Source organism: Orcinus orca, chromosome 5, assembly GCF_937001465.1.
Source record: "Orcinus orca chromosome 5, mOrcOrc1.1, whole genome shotgun sequence".
Lineage (NCBI taxonomy): Eukaryota > Metazoa > Chordata > Mammalia > Artiodactyla > Delphinidae > Orcinus > Orcinus orca.
This window is the reverse complement of record NC_064563.1, coordinates 41,339,049-41,359,663: the sequence shown is the minus strand read 5'-3', so window position 1 is coordinate 41,359,663 and position 20,615 is coordinate 41,339,049. Positions and strand designations below refer to the sequence as shown.

At 39.8% G+C, this 20,615-nt stretch overlaps 1 protein-coding gene across 3 annotated transcripts in view; it reads right to left on the bottom strand.

The window, feature by feature from the left end:
• Positions 1–20,615, bottom strand: part of KCNAB1 (potassium voltage-gated channel subfamily A regulatory beta subunit 1) — a 427,972-nt gene that overhangs the window by 42,731 nt on the left and 364,626 nt on the right. For all 3 annotated transcript variants that reach the window (XM_004281819.4, XM_004281821.2, XM_049709722.1), the window contains exon 8: positions 15,440–15,526. In XM_004281819.4, coding sequence (XP_004281867.1) covers positions 15,440–15,526 — 87 coding nt within the window. The remainder of the gene's footprint in view (positions 1–15,439; positions 15,527–20,615) is intronic.

The window sequence follows — 20,615 nt, the reverse complement described above, 5'->3', positions numbered from 1 at the left end:
TTGCCTGCACCCCAGAGGTGGTAACCACTTCCAACATATGTAGCTGTTTTTTCTGATATTAACCTCTACATTTCTCAATAATATGTACATATTATTTTCTTGGCCCAGTTTTGAAATTTTTTTAAATTTTTATTTCTTTTTTGCGGTACGCGGGCCTCTCACTGTTGTGGCCCCTCCCATTGCGGAGCACAGGCTCCGGACGCGCAGGCTCAGCAGCCATGGCTCACGGGCCCAGCCACTCCGTGGCATGTGGGATCTTCCCGGACCGGGGCACGAACCCGTATTCCCTGCATCGGCAGGCGGACTCTCAACCACTGCGCCACCACGGAAGCCCTAGCCATTATATTTTTTAATGGCTAAGATTTTTTCACTAGCTCTATGCTGTTCTTGCTCTCTTTCATCCTGTTCTTATTTAATTGATGCCATATCTTCTCTTATCTCATCAAGTATATTAATTATAGTTTCTTTGAACATTCTTGTATCTCTCTGCATTAGTCTGTTTTCTTTTCTTCTACTTACTTGAGCTCTCTTTTTTTCATCAGTAGCTTTCTTTGAATGTCAGGTGATTCTTGGGTTTCCGTTCACATTTAAGAATAAAGTGCTAAAATTGTGCGTGGACGGCATTTGTCACTGTGGGAGAAGTTAGGGCACTTGCCACCTTTTCCTACTGGGATTTTCTTCCACAACAATGTAGATTCTTTTTTTCTGGGATAGTTTATTTTCTCCAGAGAAATATTCTATTATTTTCTGCCTGGGGAAAGTGTAACTTGGCTGTTAGTGACCTGGAGGTAAGTGAGAGGAGAGGTCTGGGGATCTCAAACTTCGTAATTCTTTTTTTTTTTCAGCCTGGCCTCACCTTCCTCTGTATCTGGTACTCCTCAGTCTAGAGGCCCTCAACTCAATTTCTCGAGGTAATGTATCTCTTGCCTCCTTCACTGAAGGGGAAAGGCAGGACCCTGCCTGCAGACCTGGGGATATGGAGCTCTAATGGTTCTGTATAGTTTTTTGAAAAACTGCCTTGTTTCTAGCTCCCACCTCACCCCCATCTTCTGTGACATTTGTGCCTCTCATGCCTTAACCATTCGGAGGTTGTGTGGTACAAATTAACTTGCTTCTTGTGGGCACTTTAAATAAATCTTTCCTCAGTTTTGCTAAGTCATTTACCATTCCTCCATCCCTTTTCCACTTTCATATATATTGGTCCAGGTTTCCAGTTGTCTGCTACTTTCATCAGAAAGGAAGTTTCTATTTCTGTTCCTTGTATGTTATTTTTTTTTTTTTTTTAAGAGAAAGGAGCAGAAATATATTACTTGGTCATCCTAAATCAAGAGGTTTCCTCACTGTTTTCCAAATGAGGAAACTGAGACTCAGAGATTAGATGGCTTTCACTTCCTCACCCACTCCCTATTTCGCCCAAACCACTCTTTGGCAACGTTATTGACGATCTCCACACTGTTAACACCAATGGACAATTCACAGTTCTCATCTTACTTGACCCATCAGTAGCATTTGATACAGTTGATTACTTCCTCTTCCTTGATATGTTTTCTTTACCTGCTCCTTGGGCACCACACTCTTCTCCCCCTCCTCCCAACCTCCTAATACTGGAATCTCCAGGGTTCAGTCCTTGGTCCTTCCTTTCTATGTCCTTTTTTTGCTTTTTCTGTCTTTCTGTTTTTACTCCCTGTGTGGTTTTATCAATTCTCAAAGCTTTAAATACCATTTACATGCAGACAACTTCCAAATTTGCATCTCCATCCCAAGACTGTCTCCTGAGTTTCAGAATCAGTGTCCAACTGCCTACTCAACATCTCCATTTGGATATCTCATGAACATCTCAAGCTCAAGATGGCTAAACCCAGACCCCCGATCTTCCCCCACAAACCAGCTCCACCTATGGTATTCCCCATATCAGTTGCTGGCAGGTCCATTCTTCTGTTGACTCAGGTCAAAAACCTTGGCATCATTTTTCACTCCTTTCTTTCTGTTACACCCACATCTAATCCATCAGGAACTTCTGGCTCTACATTCAATATTTCTCTAAATCAGACCACTTTTACACTTCCACAGCTAGCACCCTTGTCTGAGCCATTATCATCTCTCACCTAGATTGTTACAACTCTTTCTTTCTTTATTTTTGGCCACACCTTGCGGCATGCGGGATCTTAGTTCCCTGACCAGGGATCAGGGATTGAACCCACACCCCCTGCAGTGGAAGCGGGGATTCTTAACCACTAGACCACCAGGGGAATCCCTAAAATTATTTCCTAACGTGTCTCCCTGCTCCTACATTTGCCCCTTTATAATTTATTCTAATTCCAGGCCAAAGGGATCCTTTAAAAATGTAAGTCAAATCACATCACTTCTTTGTCCAAAATTCGGGGGGTCCCAAAAGATCTGGACCCTGTAATCTCTCTAAACTCACCTTTTTCTACACTCCTCCTTCCTGACTTTCTGCAGCCACACTGGTGTCCTTGATGTTCCCCAAACACAGCAGGCTGCTCCCATCTCAGGGCCTCTGCACTGTTTCTACAGCCAGAAACACTATCCTTATCTCCCTCCCAGTTACTCACTTTACTCCTTCAAGTCTCTGCCTTTTCAGTGACCACTCCTGACTCCCAGCATTCCCATTCTCATTACCCTGTTCTACTTTTTCTTTATTCCATAACACTTATCATCTTCTAATAGTCTATATAAGTTAATTTTTATTGTTTTACTGTTTATTTCCTGTCTCTCCTGCTAGAACACCTGTGTCCCACAGGGATGGGGATCTTTGTCTATTTTGTTCTCTTGTCTATCTCATGCACCAAGAACAATGTCTAGTGTATAGCAGGCACTCAAAAATATTAGTTGAATATGAATAAATGAATGAGGCAGGTTTTAGACCTGAGTATTTTTACTGTATAATGTTCTCCTCTAGGCCATCCTGAGTGTGGTATGATGACATTATGTTTTGAGGAGGGGCTTGTGAGATTTGTACTGTGCTTGAGAAGGAAGTAGGGGAAATGGATGGGAGAAATAAAATTTCCTTCTTTTTCCCTTCCCCAATTTTTCTTTGTGGTCCCCATATCTCCTTTTTTTGCCTTCTGTTAAGTTTTGTGTGCATTCTTATGTCATTTTGTTTTCTCTCTTGTCTTATTATGCACTCATTTCTAGGGGTAATTCGGTTCATTCCATCACCAAATATACTTCCATTTTCCATGTGAGTGATACATTTTCTTTTTTCATGCAAGTAAAGGAAGATATTGATAATACTAAACTTTCCTCTTCTTTCTATTGCTTTCCTGTGCCCACACCTTCTGTCCATTGGCCTTTAAAAAATAACAACAACAAAAAATGAATTTTCTTGTATAAGTAAATTCTGAATTGACTCTACGAGGGTTTCAGAAAGTTGTCTAAAAGGATCTCATTTAGTTATTAATTTTGTATGATTGGTTTCATTGAAGCTAGTCACACTGGTCACCTTTCAGTATTTAAAACAAATAAATAAAACCTAACATAAAAATGCGTTTAGAAAGGATGGATAAAGTTCAAACTGCAGAGGTCGAGGTCTTGTGGCTTATCGTCTTTTCTAGTGTTTGAACACTGACAAACAATTACTCCCCAAAATAGAAGTGACACTTTCAAAAGTCCTCAGATGCCTCTGGAGGGTTTGCGAGGTACAAGGGATGTCTGTGTGTAATGTACACATTTCATACAGGTGACCAAGAGCGTTATTTTGTTATTTGTGGAGATTTGAATCTTTAGCACACAAGGTTTTCCTGAATTTCCAATTATATTGGACATAATGGTATTATAAAGCAAATAAATTTGTTTTCTGAAACTAATGGAAGAGTTAATTTTTTCATATGTAATTTAAGTCAGATCAATTTAAAATTAGGTATTTAAACATATGTAAATAGTATGTGGAACAAACATACTTGTTATAATGTAATTACAACCCAGCTTTATTTTTTAATCTCCCGCTAGCCCTTTACATTCAGTAGGAACAATGAAAACTTGGCCCTGATGAAAACTCAGACTGGTCCCACAGCTTTTCTGCCCACTCTTGGGTAATAGACAGTCCTGACACCCTTTTAGATTGTAAACACAGCCTCTATAGATCTCAGTCAAAACTCCAAACTCAAATTCCTTTCCCTTTCCTAGCTGGGACCTGCTTAGGCTAAACACCTGCAGCAGGGGGTAGTGAGATGGGGCATGGCTGGCTTCTCTATTCCTCTACTTTCTGCTTCTCCCCTGAGCGCTCTCCTCGTGGCTCTGGGTGTCCAGCTCCAGCCCACACCCTCCAAGGAGGCTGTCCTCCTAGAGAACAGACCCAAGATGACCCCACATGGCAAACATTCACAGTTGCCCTTCCGGTCACCCCCAGGGAGGCTACACTCTCCTGGCTGCACCGTAAAGTAGAGATTCAGCCCACTTCTCCAGCTCTAGATGTGCCAGACATGAGTCAGCTCCCAAGCCTATCTACCCCCCAACTATGGGGGTCACGGCATAGTTTTCTCCAGATATGCCCTTCTCACTAGATCCTTTCTCCTTCTCTCTTTCAACTTTTATTTTCTTGAAGCAAGGTGAGGGGACTCCAGAGGCATAGAACTGAGACTGAGGGAAAGTTCGTCTTTACGGCAGAATGTCCATTCATAAACGGGGGAGGGTAATTGTAATAACTCCCTACTATAATAACTGCTGCAGGCAGGGATCGGCAGTGGATGCCAAATCCGGGTTGTGAGGAACCAGGCTATTCACGTGGTCACAAAGAATCGCACCCCAGCGTATTTATTCACTATGGTACCAAGTCTTAAAGGTACCGTCACAGTGGAGAAAACTGACAGATATCACCTTAACTGAGTGATCACCTTAACCAAGTGATCAACTTTAATACGACCAGTAACAGAGAGTGACCCTCCAGGGACCGCAGAGAGCACACTGAGAAGGACCCAACATCACCTGTGTATCTTCTTGCCAAAGATCTTAATATAATCATGAGAAAACAATCAGACAAATCCAGACTGAGAGACATGCTCCAGAACAACTGGCTTGGATTTTTTAAAAAAAATGTCATTGTTGTTAAAGAGAAAAAAAGGTGAGGAATGATTTTAGACTCTAAGAGATTAAAAAACCATTACTACTAAATGCAATGTGGGGCTCTTAATTCAATCACAGACTCATCTCCCTCTCAAACAACAACAACAACGGAATCCTAAAAAGGTCATTTTAGGAAATTTAAGTATGGCTTGCGTAGATAACAGTGGTGTATCAACGTTAAAGTTCTTGAGTGTGATGAATGCATGATGCTTTTGTGGAAGAATGCTGCATCGCAGGAGAGAGAGAAGAAAGTACTTATGGGTGAAAGGTCACAGTGCAAGAGAACAAGAGAGGGCAAAATAGAGGCAAAATATAGCACAATTTGGTAAATCTAGGTAAAGAGCGTTGGCTGTTTATTTCTTCAACTTTTCTGTAGGTTTTTAATTTCTCAAAATAAAATGTCAGGGGAAGAAAGAGACACGGAGCCAGCTCTGGCCCTTTTCCTTTGCAAGTACAGTAAGTCCCCTACGTATGTACCTGCAAGGTGCAAACTTTCAAAGATGGGAACGTGCGTTCGCATGTCTAATCACCTAAGTTAGTTCATGTGTCTGGCGTACACTGTCACATGCGTGCATCCTCTACAAGTGGTTGTGCTTTTGTGTACTTTACTGTACAGTACTGTATAGAGTACAGTAGTACAGTATCTTTATTTCAAGCCCAGGATGTCCGGAAGCAAGCGTAAAAGCAGCGGTGATGTAGCTGGTACTACTGTACTTTTCAAGGTACTGTACTGTAAGATTAAAACTGTTTTATTTATTTTTTGTGTTTGTTTGTTTTCTATGTATTATTTGTGTGAAAAGTATTATAAACTTATTACAGTACAGTACTATACAGGTGATTGCATTAGTCGGGTACCTAGGCTTACTTTGTTGGACTTATGAACAAATTGGACATAAAACACGCTCTTGGAACAGAATTCGTTCGTATGTAGGATACTTACTATATACAAATGAAGATTTGACATCTCTCTTTGAAATTCACCAATTTTCAGCTGTGTCTCCATGCCTGGTTGAAACTTCAGTTATGACACCTTAATATATGTATTATATACACACACACACACATAACAATAACGATCTCAAAATATTTGTGCAGGGCATTACGAATCAAATGTTCCCACTTATCTCACGTTATTGTCACAACAATCCTGGAAATAGTTAGACCAGGTACTGTTTCTATTCTTCCCATTTTCCAAATGAAAAACGGAGCAGCAGTAACTGAGCAACTCAAGCAAGTTCACACACCCAAGACTAGCACCCTCGTCCTCCGATTGCAGATCCTGTATTGTTTCATTACACATATTCAACATCCAGGAGGGCTTTAAAAAGCCATTGAGCCTTTCATTACTTCATTTTTTACAGAAAGTGAGAGAGAGTCTTAAGGGTATTTGTTTATCCCCACTGTCTGAGAATTCCAGATTAGCCATGCCACAGGTGGCTCTGCTCAGCCCACTGAATTCACATACTAGTAAACCCTGAGCGAGACGCTGCTTTGACAGACAGCTAAAACCCACAGCCCCACCTGCCCGGGCTGGAGAGCTGGATAATGTTAGTCTTCCCATGTCACCGCAGATCAGCTACAGCACAATGAGGAACTTAAAAGGATGAATTCCCCTGAGACTGAGTTGACATCCCCTCAGAATATGGAGGTGAATATTGTCACAACTCCAGCTACTTTCAGAGAGAGAACTCACACAGAAGGAAGCTCACATGAGTCACAAACCCACAGCCCCAGAATACTAAGCAATTCTGTTTCCACCTGACAGCTGGGGTGAGCAGAAGCCGTCTCCATTCTCTCTCTTTTTTTTTCTTGATTAAAACCAACTTAAGGGGGAAAAAAAAACACCCTTTCTGAGCTTGGTGAAGACCACAGATTTGTGGTGAGGAGGTACAATGGGCTTCCAGACACGTGGCCCACATTGTTTCTCCTTTTGTGTGTTACTAGTGATAGCAGTTGTATTCCTTCTGCCTTCACTGTTGACTGAAGATGTGAAGAAAGGGAAAAAAGGGAGAGAGAATAGAGGAAGTAGGTAAATTGCATAGAATATTACCAGGATCCTCCCTTCCAAAAGGATTTTATGAAATGAGGTTAGGAATCTTTGGCTTCCATAGAAAGCACAAAATATACCCGTAAATGTTTACAAATTATTTTCGGGAATATTGTTTCCTTTAAAGCCAGCTTATCACATATTTTCTTCAGCCTTGGCAAACTTAACTTCTCAGTATGTTCTAAAACTCCTATCCTCTCTATGGAATCTAGCTGGAAAGTGAAAATTGTTAACCAGGGCTCTGTTCCTGTTAGATACACATCAGAGTGATCCATGCTCCAAACTCTGGACATTTTTCCAATGGCCCTAGAAGCTGACTCTGCAAATCTGAGGCAGCATGCCAACGAGTAAGGGTGGTGAACTCTGTAATGTGCCTTTGCTGTGTTACTTAAGATTATTCAGTTCTTCTCAAGAAAGTGAGAGAAGTGAATAAGGAGGATAAATGAAACTGGCTAGAGAAACAAAAAGCTTGTGAGACAGGCAGAATTCACATAATGGGTGAGTTCACATAACAGTAAGACTAAGTGGATTAGTAAGCTCTGAGTCATGGTAGCCATAGACAAAGTAGAAAATGTGTGTACTGAGCATTGAGGGAAGGGTGATGATATTCACAATGATATTCACAATGCATCCTTACGCCTATGACATGAAGCACAAAACATTCAAGATACACTAAATAGGGCTTCCCTGGTGGCGCAGTGGTTAAGAATCTGCCTGCCAATGCAGGGGGCACAGGTTTGAGCCCTGGTCCAGGAAGATCCCACATGCCACGGAGCAACTAAGCCCATGCTGTACAACTACTGAGCCTGCGCTGTAGAGCCCGCGAGCCACAGCTACTGAGCCCGCGTGCCACAACTACTGAAGCCTGTGCACCTAGAGTCCGTGCTCTGCAACAAGAAAAGCCACCGTGGTGAGATGCCTGCTCCCTGCAACGAAGAGTAGCCCCTGCTCGCCGCAACTAGAGAAAGCCCGCATGCAGCAACGAAGACCCAACGCGGCCAAAAATAAAATAAATAAATTTAAAGAAAAAAGATACACTAAATATACATGAACCATGTGAGGACTCAAAGTCTTTTTTTTGTATAATTTTCATTGCCAAGTGTGGTCTTAAATTAGTCACCCACTGGTGACCCCATTCTGGCTTCAAAAATCCTCTGTGCAAGAAATGCAAAGCGTCCACATCTGCACATCAGACTAACTGGTGAACTACAGTTAATGGCTAGGTGGATCTGTCCCTGAGTCTTTCCAATAGAGCAAGTGTGCTATTGACCCAGGCACCTTCTGTCTGCTGGTACAGATATTCAAAAAATATCAATTGAATGAATGAGTGAATCTTATTATTGAGTTTTTTTCTAGATACACTTTTGAAAATAAAATCACAGGCTTAAGATCACCTTTTGACTGAATAGATTAACCCTGGAAAATCTGTAATTACATAATTTTAAAGGGCATGGAGAATTTCAGAACAAACCTTTCAAGGAGAAAAATGTGAGCTAGAAGAAAATTCTATTACCAACTGTGTACCTTGATTCTACATGGCCTCACCACAGACCCTGGCTAACCCTGCAGCTTGGCCACCTTCATTTGATTTTCATCACATAATTTTAGGGTCTTAGTTGTCTCCTATGCTTACCTTTGAGAGAGACCCAGAGAGAAGAGAGTTTTTTGTGTATGTGTGTTGTGCGGGGCGTTCTAGAAATGAGGCTTCTGTTTCTTCCCCTGCTGTGAGTGAGGTGCTGTACCCACAATGCTATCTCCTTCAGAAGCCACTTTATATGTTACCTCCATTTGCAGGGGAGGAGACTGAGCCTCAGTGAGGATAGAAACTTGCCCTAGGCATACAGTCTAACAGGTAGCAAAGCCAGGATTTAAAGCTGTGTCTATCTGATGCCTTCCCAGTCCATTTTATAGAAATATTGTCCTAATGAGAAGGAGGCCCACGATGACAGAAACATGAGATTTTTCTAAAAAACCACACCAGAGACTGAAAGAGCACAAAGTGAACTCAACCATCCCCCCATGTTATTTCTTAGAATGAATGAAATTAATTTCTTTTTTAACAGCATGACTTGGTGTTCTGTAAAGGATAAAATATCAGCTGAATACGTCTAAAGTAGTAGTAAATTGTTTGGTGAATTCACAGTTAAAATGGAAATAAAACTGATTTAGTAAAATTGGAACATAATTTTTTTTTTTTTTTTTTGCCATGGGCTTGGTAGGGTTTGGCTCATCCTCTTAGATATGAAAATCACTTTCTCCAAATTAATTTCTTGAAAACTCAGCTGTCCTAGCCTTTCAAGCCAGGAGGTTAGATTGATCTGACGAACACCAGAGGCCCTCAGAGCATCCTGGCCAGGGTCATAAATGAAATGGGTTAGATAATTTTTAAATTTGATATAGTAATCCTCAGGGGCAACTGAACTGCAAAAGAATCATGCCTCCATTCGTTTCTGCTCATTTAGGTATCAGCTAGATTTCTGGAGAGAGATCTGGCATCCGGATGCTGCTGTTAAGAGAGATGAGGAGAAACGGGATGTAAGAGTGTCCTGGCGCCCTTTGCCAGCAACCTATCCTTCTTAATATCACCCTAAAATATGCTGAACCAGATCAGGTACCAGAATGTTCATAGACGTTAGGAAACCAAAATAGGTTTTCAAGTAGAGAAAGGTGATGGTGGATCTATTTAACTTTAGAGCTTCATTCATTCAATCAAACAACTTGTTCACTCATCCGTCTAATCATCCATCCATCCATCCATCCATCCATCCACACAATAAATACTTATTGAGCCCCCAGTATGTGTCTGGTGCTCTGCTAGACTCGAACTAGAGTTTATAGACCTGTGTGGTCAAATAGCAGCCACTGGCCACATGTGGTTATTGAGCACTTGAAATGTGGCTGGCCCAAATTAAGATGTGCTATAAGTGTGAAATACATAACAGATTTCAAAGACTTAGTATGAAAAAAAGTAATGTAAAATATCTCCTCAGTAATTTTTATATTGATTGCATGTTGAAATGATCATTTTTTATATATTGGCTTAAATTAAAATATATTTTTACAATTAATCTCACCTGTTTCTTTTTACTTTTTAAATGTACGTAATAGAAAATTGAAAATACCTATGTGGCTTTCAAAATATTTCTAGGGAACAACACTGTTATAGCCTATTGGCAGAAGATTTCTTCCTATTATGTTTTTTTGCAGGGGACAGATTGAGGTTGTCTTTCAGGGAAGACAATAAAATACAAAGGCAGAAGGGATGATCCATGGTGGTTAGACAATATTTCTAGGTTTGGGGATCATTACATTTTTGTTCTGAAAACTTTACTTTGGATGCTAAATATCCAGGTCCAGCGTTCTGGAATTGAGAAAGTGTAGAAAATTTGGGATCCTGCAATGTTTGCCACTCTCTGGTATTTCCTGAGCTGTCACTGGATGTCCTAGATTCCTGAATATCTGTAGATTCCTGCTGGCATATGTGGACAGTAAAAAGATGGCTTAGAAAGAAGGAACTTCTTTTGGAATAGGTTGTTTGACATGATGATGTTATGGGAATTAAGTGAAGCTAACTTTGATCTCGTCTCTCTTATTTGAAATAAGACATCTGGGTTGTTTTATGTCTGCATTGACCTACTAGCAGGAAAAAAATAAATAATTTGAACTGTAATTAGATTGAGAATAATATCTAATGACTCTGGGAGTTTGTGAGATTAACTAGTTTTGGCAAAAAATTCTAAATAAATAAAAGAGGACTCAATTCCAAATTTTTTTAAATTAAAATTTAATTAAAATGTAATTTAATTTTAAAATCTTCATATTCTCAGATCAATGAATTTAGTGGCCTTTCTTCTTTCCTTTTTTAAAAAGCTACATAAACTAAAATGGGTCCCCTCTTTTTTCTACTATTCACAAGTGGTACATGGTTTATAGCCTCCTTTCATGCCCACAATCATGCTCAGTTATTTCCTCTCTGGATCAATGAGAAGAGTATGGATGGAGAAGTTAGCCTAGCACTTGTGAATGACAGAAAATCACACCAAAATCTCCTAGTGCAGGTCCTCAGACACACAATTGCTCTGTGTCTATCTATGTCCAACATGATTCATGTTGGAATGAACTTTCTCTTGACTAATGAGCTTAAGAGAAGATTTTGAAATATACTTTGGGGATTTATGGAAGTGAGAGACTTAAGAATGTGAGTATCATGGAGCTCAAGGAACTGTCAGTGACTCTACTGGGAAGAACACAGAAGTATAAGAAAGAAGAAATGGGACATGGGACTGATTTTTTCTGGAATTGGAAAACATGCCATCAACGCCAGATATTATAGCAGAGACAGATGGCATGGCAGGTGCTGTGAAAGAAAAATGAATTACTACTAGGTGAACCAGAAAAAATAAACAAGAAGGACAGAGGAAAAAGTATACAAGCTCCCCTCTGTTGTCAGGAACATCTTCCCACAGCTGTAAAATGTCTAATTGCATTCCACAGGGTTGTAGATTACAAAGGCTGTCTCACCTCCTCCTCCATTGGTTGCACTTTGGGAATTTATGGCCATTCTTTTGAAAGGACTCACTTTTTGTCTAGTGGCTTTCTAAGGAAGGAGGGAAGGGAACAACTAATTTGATCCATGATGCCAATATCATGAAGATGCTACTGCTAATCTTTTTCTGGCTCAATCTGTTGTCATCTGATATGTAGAAACTGGACGAGACTCACGCTGGTTTACTCTAGAAGTGTTCCCAATTAACATCCTTTCATGGTGCGAATCAAGAGGATGGGGTTGGCATTTTAATAAATTTAAATCAAAGTTGTTTAAAATGAGTCTTAGAAAGCTGGGCTAAGTTCTCTCATTAGTTCCCCAGGGTTTAATATAGGTGCCTTGGCAAAATCGTAAGTTAGGGTGTGTTGTGGGTCCATGGAATTGACGGGAATGGTTGAAACCAATTAAAGGTGATCTACAAATGTTAAGGGTTTACTGTGAGGCACACATACAAAGAACAGTGCCAACATATGTAGAGTTAATATAGGAAAATTCAGCAATATGCACTTGGCAACCACTGTTCCATCGCTTATATTAGACAGAAATGGATGCAGTTGAGCCTAAAATTGCCAATGTGAGTTGCTAAAGAAAAGTATGTGAATGATATTAAGGCTGTTACCAAAAAAAAAAAAAGGTGTCTGGGAAAGTATCTAGTGATGGTTTTGTCACTATATTTGGAGAAGAAATTGAGTAATTAAAGGCTATAGAGTAACACTGACAACAAGTCATTACTATAGGGTTTTCAAGGGTAATTTTGACTATATGTAACATTTACTTTTCTATTGTTTTTAGAAACCCTAATAGCCTTCCTAAGGTAGACCCCATTGTACAGGTACAACTTTCACTCACATACACACATATATGATTCACAAAATCATTGCAAAAATGAAACTTAATAACAACATGGAATCCAGACATAGCTTACACACCTTTTTTTTCATTTTTAGAAGAGAAAATGCACCCAAGGCTACCTGGAAATCCCTATTTCTTATTTTTTTCTTATTTCCTATTTCTTCTTCTCTCTGTTGCCCAGATCAGTCCTTTCCTCTGATACAGTAAAGAAGGAAAGACTAAATATAGAGAATGAGTTTCTAGAGACTAATACCAAACTGGCCCTTCCATCTGGCTCACCTTGGAACAAATGAGTATATTGTTTGAGGATACACATTTTCTGCAAAGCTAGGGAGACATCACAGGGAAGCTATTTCAATCTGGAATAAGTCCTACATGGGGACTTGCCTGTAGTGTGAACCTGCTAAGTCATCCCAGAGGAATAAGCCTCGGAGTCTTATGTGCCAGCCAGGAGTGGATCTCCCTTTGCTGGGGGTGGGAGAGAGCAGGCTACATCCCAGCATAAGGAGGTTGGTTGCCGCAGAGCTTTGACATGCCATGTTTCTTGACCTTATCAACAAGTACAAATCTCTATTTGACACCCTTCATTAGACTTCTGAACTTGGACAATGACTTATGATAAAACAGCTTCCTGGACTTCCCTGGTGGCGCAGTGGTTGGGAGTCCGCCTGCCGATGCAGGACAGACACAGGTTTGTGCCCCGAACCTGTGCCCCTGGTCCAGGAAGGTCCCACATGCCACGAAGCGGCTGGGCCCGTGAGCCATGGCCGCTGAGCCTGCGCAGTGAGAGGCCCGCGTACCGCAAAACAAACAAACAAAAAATACCACAAAGCAGAATAGGAAGCTGTTTGTTTGTTTTTTTGTAGTATGCGGGCCTCTCACTGTTGTGGTCTCTCCCGCTGCGGAGCACAGGCTCCGGATGCGCAGGCTCAGCGGCCATGGCTCAAGGGCCCAGCCGCTCCGTGGCATGTGGGACCTTCCCGGACCGGGGCACGAACCCGTGTCCCCAGCATCGGCAGGCGGACTCTCAACCACTGCGCCACCAGGGAAGCCCTTTGTGGTATTTTTTTGTAAGAAACTCAGAGAAAATGTAAATATTCTCTGATTCCAGCGGAGACTGGTTAATGCTGCAGTTATACATTCTCTATCAGGTAGCAATCTGGTTTGTTTTTGTTTTCTATGTTTTGAAGCTCCCTTCTGATAAATGTCAACACATAATTAGTCTTTATATAAGAGATACCATTATCTTATCAGTATCACATAGTTTGGCTCCTAATTGAGAATCTTCTCCTTCTGTAGGTATATAATGCAAATTATAATGTTTTCTGTTTCAGAGACTTCTATATCATATTCCTCAGATTAAAGATAGTGGTAGAATGGGGAAAATGAGCCAAAAAAAAAAAAGATGCTGAAAAATCCCAGATGTTCTTCTTTCCTGTACATAGCATAATTGCAAAGGACATTTTTCCAAAGAGGAAAATAGTCACTAGGCACTTAAAATGGGAAGCAATTTCAGTCTTTCACAGCCGCCACTGAATGGCATTTTACTTGACAATTGTGCTCACGCGATAGCTTCAGTGCTCTGTTTTAATGTGGCATTGAGAATGGTGTGACATCACATTATCCTTGCAATAAGCACTTCTTACACTAATAAAATGTTTATGATTTGCTTTATCAAACACCTATTCTTTGCTTTGATAAAAATATGCATTTTATGTCATTTCCATGGATAATTTCTTATTACGAATTTCCAACACTGATATTGCTTTATAATAAACTCTTAATTTACTCAAATCAAAAAAAGCAGAAAACTCTAAGAGAAAATTAGATATATAAATATATATTTTAACCATTTCTCTGTGGTTGAGAAAGACATAAATAGTAAGGAAAATAGTTTCCACAACTTTTATTTTCAGAAATGCAGCCTACAGAAATATTTATATACACTGCAATCATTTATAACTTCCATAACTTCTATAACCCTCTAGCAAGAACAAACCTTTACAGAACCTGATTTATTACAAGATCCTGAACTACCTTTTGAATCATCAAAACTAAATTTACCTTAGTGTAATTTTATGTCAAGTATTCTAATTCTTTAAAAATTTGTAAAATCCATGTCATATAGTAAACCTCAAATAACCAAAACATTATTTTTTTCCTTCTTTTTCCCAAATATCTTCATTCTCATTCACCTCAGGTATATGATAATCCATATGATTATAAATCTCAATTAACTAGAACCTTCTTTTAAATTTTTCCTCCCAAACTATCTTCAATCATCCTAGGTAGTTTCCATAAATAAATGCAGACTGAAGAAAATCTGGTTTTAGGAACATTCTGAAAACTTCCACAGGGAGATACTTAAATTGCCTTTAAACAGTTGTTAACACAATGGGGATAAAATATTGCAGCTCCTTGAGAATCAAAAACCAGATTGCAACGAAGAGTCACATTTTCAAGTAGTCGCTCCTCTGCTCATGGTAGCACTTAGCACTTATCACCACAGATTGGAGACTAATCTGACCTAGAGTCATTATGAAGTAAGAACACCCTCAGAGAACTCACTCCAAAATAATGATGGCTGGGTTATAAACTCCCCTTCCAATTACGTTTATTGTTTTAGTTGATAAAATCACAGAAGTGAAAGGAACCTGGAGAAAGTGAGCACTGTAATGGTACGAGCCACACTCCCAGTGCCTGCAACTGCTTAAAAATTAATGAAGATGCAAGATGTGGAGCACTGACTTTGTGGGTAAATATTGAGGCTGAAAGACATCGACTGGAAAGGTTTTTATTTTTCACGTTCAGTCAAATCAGTCTGAATATATTTCATTTCCTACTGTGAGTGGAATAAGTCGCCAAGCTAGAATCAATAACTCTAGAGTCTTTTATTACATTTCTTCACTCACCTTCCATGGGGGTGTTACTGTCTGGTCGATTTGCGAAGACTACATCCACATACTCGAGCTGCAGCCTCTGGAGGGAGCCCTTCAGTCCTGGAAACAGAAGCAGGAAAACCTCAAAAAATCTAAATATGAGCACTATTAGAAATAGTTGAAGCTTGGTTTCCTTCAAGAATTTACTTTAAAAAAGAAAAAGCATTGGATTAGTTTCAAAAAAGACATTGAATACTGTGATGTGTTTATTGGCCCCTAGAACCTTTTAAAAATATATCAAGGGCTGACGTTGTCCCCAACAAAGAAAAGCCTTAGAACTTTCTCAATGGTATTAGTGCTCCACTGGAAATCCACACTTGGTAATGACTTTTCACGGTGGCTCCTGTGTGGCTGTGTCTAGAAGCAAAGTAATAAAAAGCAGCCTGAGTTTAACTTCTTTCTTCCTGAAAAATGCAAATTAATGTCATGTTTTGAATTACTTAATGGGCTTATAATGGGATGGAGATATATTTATTGCATATCAAAAACAATAAAATGGTGTAAGTCATAAATAAGTGACTGATAACCCCATCTTAACGTACACATGGGTTTTAATAGGAATAAAAGGGTTGGCAAATGAAGGCTTCGCTCAACATTTTACTAATTAAAACAAAAGTTCGAAGAACCTTAAATATAGCTGAGCCCTACCGTTTCTATTATTCCCCATTCTTTTGAGAAGAAACAAAAACACTAGAAGCCCTAAAGATTTAAGGGGTAATATAAAGGAGAGAGTGAGAGCTTAAAAAAAAAAATCTGGAACCAATAATCTATGTCTCAACCCTAACCACTGAGTGACATTCCTATGATTATGCAGAAAAAATATTTAATTTCAGTAAAATTAATACTTCCCTGAGACAGAACACATTGTATATAGTATTATGCAACCAAAAGGATGACAGTGTTCAAGAATTATTTTCTCATTTCTATGAGGCACAGCATTTCCTTACCAGCCTATTTAATTCCACAGGAAGACTGGGGGTTTTTCTCTTTTTATTATAGGTGTAAAATTAATTGCATGTTAAATGAGGCTCTTATAAATTTAAATTTGGCTCATTTAAATTTGATTTTTCAAACTGGCTTATCAGCCAGCCACAATTACTCTTCTGACAGGAAGATGGAGTGCTTGAATACAGTTCCGGAAATATTTTTTCATTAATTGAGAAAGGATTGTCTGTGATGGTAGCTTGTTAAAAGAAGCACTGATGAAGAGATTAGGGCAGACAGGTGTTGTAAAGTCTAATGCCTGTTCTTAAAAAACCACTGGCTTTCAGGCTCGGGGTATTACCAGCTATCTCAATGGGCATCTTGAAATTAAATTCAGCTTAAAAAGCACTATGATATGAGCCACATTTGGAAGCAGCTGTGTGTATGGAGGAGGTAAGGAGAGGAAAAGATAATTAAGCAAACAATAACAGGGTATCCCTAGGTCTGAAGGGTTGGAAATCTGTACTCTAGCATGTGATCCCACTTGGGTTAGTTGACCTTTTTGTGTGTGACTCAGTTCTCTAACCTGTAGTGGAGATAACAATACTTACAACCTTCAGGATCGCTGCTCCAGAGAGCAGATAAAATCAGTTGGCAAGCACTTGGTAAGTGCAACAGTCTATAGAAGTGCGGTAGTTATAAGAGTGGTGCTCACATCTGGAAAGACTCAAGATGAATGGTGCCAAAGACTAGATGCCAAAGATTTTCACTGGACCTCCTGGTTTTAAAGGGAGACATTTAGTGACAGTTCTGGCCCATGCCTGGCACTGGAAACAAAGTGTCCTCCTTTCTGATGATGGCGCTCTCCCTCTATGCTCTTCTGAACAGCTCAGTGTGGGCTGAGAGAAACTAGAAGGAGCTATGACTAACTCTGACCTGTTGGAATGCAGTGTGATCAGTCACAACGTAAGTCCTTTCCTCTTCCATGCCATAAGCAAGTACTGAGTTCCAATTTGATCTGAAACTGTGCTGGGCTCTGGGGGGTTAAAGATGCATGGACATGGTATTTGTATTTATCTCCAGGGACCAAACAGTACATACTGAGAGCATCTATTGGCAAAGGTTCATAGTTCAAGGTAATAGTATGTACCCATAAATAATGACATGGACTTGATAGAATGACAGTCTCATTGTATTCAGTCATTCCTCATCTCTCAATTCTTTCTCCGGAAAGCCTTTTTTCTTGATATTTAGGCCAAGATTCAAGAGTATTCACGTGAGAATATAAGAAATGATGTGTTGTATCCTGTCAATGATCCACCAGGTCTCTACTCTGACTCTGAAGTGGAGTAAAAGGAGGTTGTGCACCTAAGAGACACTGTCTGCTCACTTTGAAAATCTCAATCACATAAAGTCTTGTAATCCATGGCATGAATTTTGGATTTTACTCTTTGTGAGATGGAAAGACGTTGGTGAGGGGCTGGGAGGTAAAGAAATGGAGTTAAGTTGGGGAAATGATGATATCAGATTTGTGTTCTGAACTGATCTCTTGGCCTGCTGAGAGTGACCTTCAGGGGCGAGAGTGACAGCAGGGAGGGGAGACCAGTGAGGAGGTCACTGTAGTAGACAACGCTTGGACCAAGTTGATGAGAAGTGTTCAAATTCGGGACAAGTTGTATAGGTAGAAATAAGAGGACTCTTGGTGTGCTGAATATAAAGTGTGGAGGTAGAGGTATCAAGGAGGACTCTTAGACTTTTGGCCTGAGAAGTTAAGTGACTGTTAGTAAGTGAGAAAGTCACGGGAGAAGCAGATTGGTGGTGGTGTTGGGAGCCATGATGGGTCTGAGCAGCACATCAGTCAACCCCACGGAGCTCTTGGCTGCTGGATCGACCAGTCTGGCATTCAGAGGAGAGGTCTTCATGCAGGTGCGGCACAGGCCTTGGGATCCAGAGTACTAAATCGCGCTGGCTTCAATGACTTTGCCAGTCTCTTAGCCTCTTTGGACCTTAGTAGCCTCATCTGTCCACAGACAAAGTGGAGCTAGATGGTCTTTCTGTTTTGATCTTTCATGTGACTACAAAACAAATCAGCTAGTCCTGGCTTTTTCTATTCGGATGCTTTAATCTTGTAGCAACATAAAGACATGCTAACAAGTGTCTCCTTGAGAGCCATTTAGGGTTTATCTCCAATAAACAAATAGTCATATTCTACCTCTACTTAGCAAATGCTTGTTGAGCATTGGCTTGGGGCCAAGTATTGTTTTAAGTTTAAGTAGATGAGCAAAAATGCATTAACCTTGGCTCCAGAGCGGCATCCGAATGGCTAATCATGACCTAAGGAGGTAAGTGATCCCGTGCAGCGAATGCACTTGCTGAAGGCACTTTTGACATTAGCCTGTCCCTTGGCGCTAACCCAGTGTCTGTGGGAGTGAAGACAGGAGAAGCAGGAGAAACGTTCCCTGCTCTTGAGGAGATGTCTAGATGTTAACGGGCAAGTCCTCAAAAGTCCACAGGAGAATAAATTATGTAAAGAAAATAGCTTTCAAGTGACTATAGTAAAAAGAAATCTAAGTTAATCTCTCTTTTAGGTTCTGAAGTGTAACAGGAACTGTATTGTTCATAAGGTGAAAATTGATTCAATTTAAGCCTATTTCATAGGCGTCTAAAGGAATATGTTCATTCCAGATGTTAAGCAGTTTTGGCAGGGTTAGAGGTGGAACATGTGTTCATCGTTGCAGATTTAACTCTAGAAACAAGGCCACGGGTAGTTTGGAAATTCTGCAATGTTCTCTTCAAATATGCTGTGTCATCATCTTCTACTCCTATGGCATATTTGTTTTCCGATCAGGCTTGAAAACAAATGTTGCCTTAAATAATGTACACTGCTTCCCAATATAATTTTCCAGCTTCTTCTCGGCAGACCTCTCAGTCATGATTTGAGACATGCTTCTTTTTATAAAGACTGCCCTGCATTAGAATACTATAACTGGCTACACCTCCCATTATGAAACATGATTGTTTTGGGTGGGTGATTTCAGTTTACCATGAACATGGTGCACTGGGAAGGAATCCTGTGGTGAATCCATTTGTTAAGAAATTTATTCTTGAATTGAAAAATCATCAATTGTCTCTTTCTTAAAAAGTTCAGATAGTAGGGTTTAATATTTGCCATTCATTAAAAAGTTTCAAGCGGAGCTTTCTCAGATTATTTTCCTCTCCTCCTCCTAAAACAAGGACAGTGGTTTGTGTATTGAATCACATAACAAAACTGTTGTTTACCTGAAAGGCAAATACAGACCTAAACACAGCTTTTGCCTATAAAATCACAGAAACAATTTACTTACGCTTACAATTTGACTTACCAAACTATTTCCATTCTTTCATGTTAGATACTAAAGAGCTTTGATCTGCTAAATTTTAACACTGGCACAAATTTGGGTTTAATGAATGTTTGTGGAATGGCTGAATGGATAAATAGACTTTCAGAGCCTGGGAGGATCCTGTGATTCCAAATGAATATAATAAACCTATTAGTGAAATTTCTACTCCCTCCTTATTAATCTAAGGAGAATGTTGTTTCTAGCTGGATCTAAGTCAAGGACTTTGGGCTCACTGAAAAGGTCTTTCATATGACTTTTTTCAAAATTGCATTATGCCCAAATCAAGCTAATTTTACACTCTAAAAACTAACTCAGGTGGCCAAGGTCACCCAGCCCACAAGTGGCCTGAACTCTACATGAATTGGACTTCTGTCTCATTCTTTAACAGTGCTTCTCAAATTTAATGCGCATATGAAACTCCAATGTTGAATAAAGTCATCCTCATCACAGGCCAAGTACCAATGAAACCTGAGGATAATGATTTGTAAACTTTTTCAAAATTTATTCTGGGTCTAGAAATCTCACGTCCCTTCTTTTTTTCTGTAAAATTCACTCAATTCCCTAATTTCAGCCTGCCTAGAAATATCCTTTGAGCTGAATCTCTTGCAGTCATGAGTGTTTTTGTCTTTGGCTGAAACTATAAACTGTAAAATACCACCAACAGTAACAACATAATAATTGATCCCAATTCTTCCTCAACCTCAAAAGTTTGAAATTTTGTGTTAGCTTGAATCTGGGTCAATTTGAATTTCAGCTGAACTGGTTTATCCATCCTGAGAGATTAGTTCCCAAGAGGATTTCTGACTTATTTAAAAGGAGAGAGAATTTTATTTCTATTGAGTTGT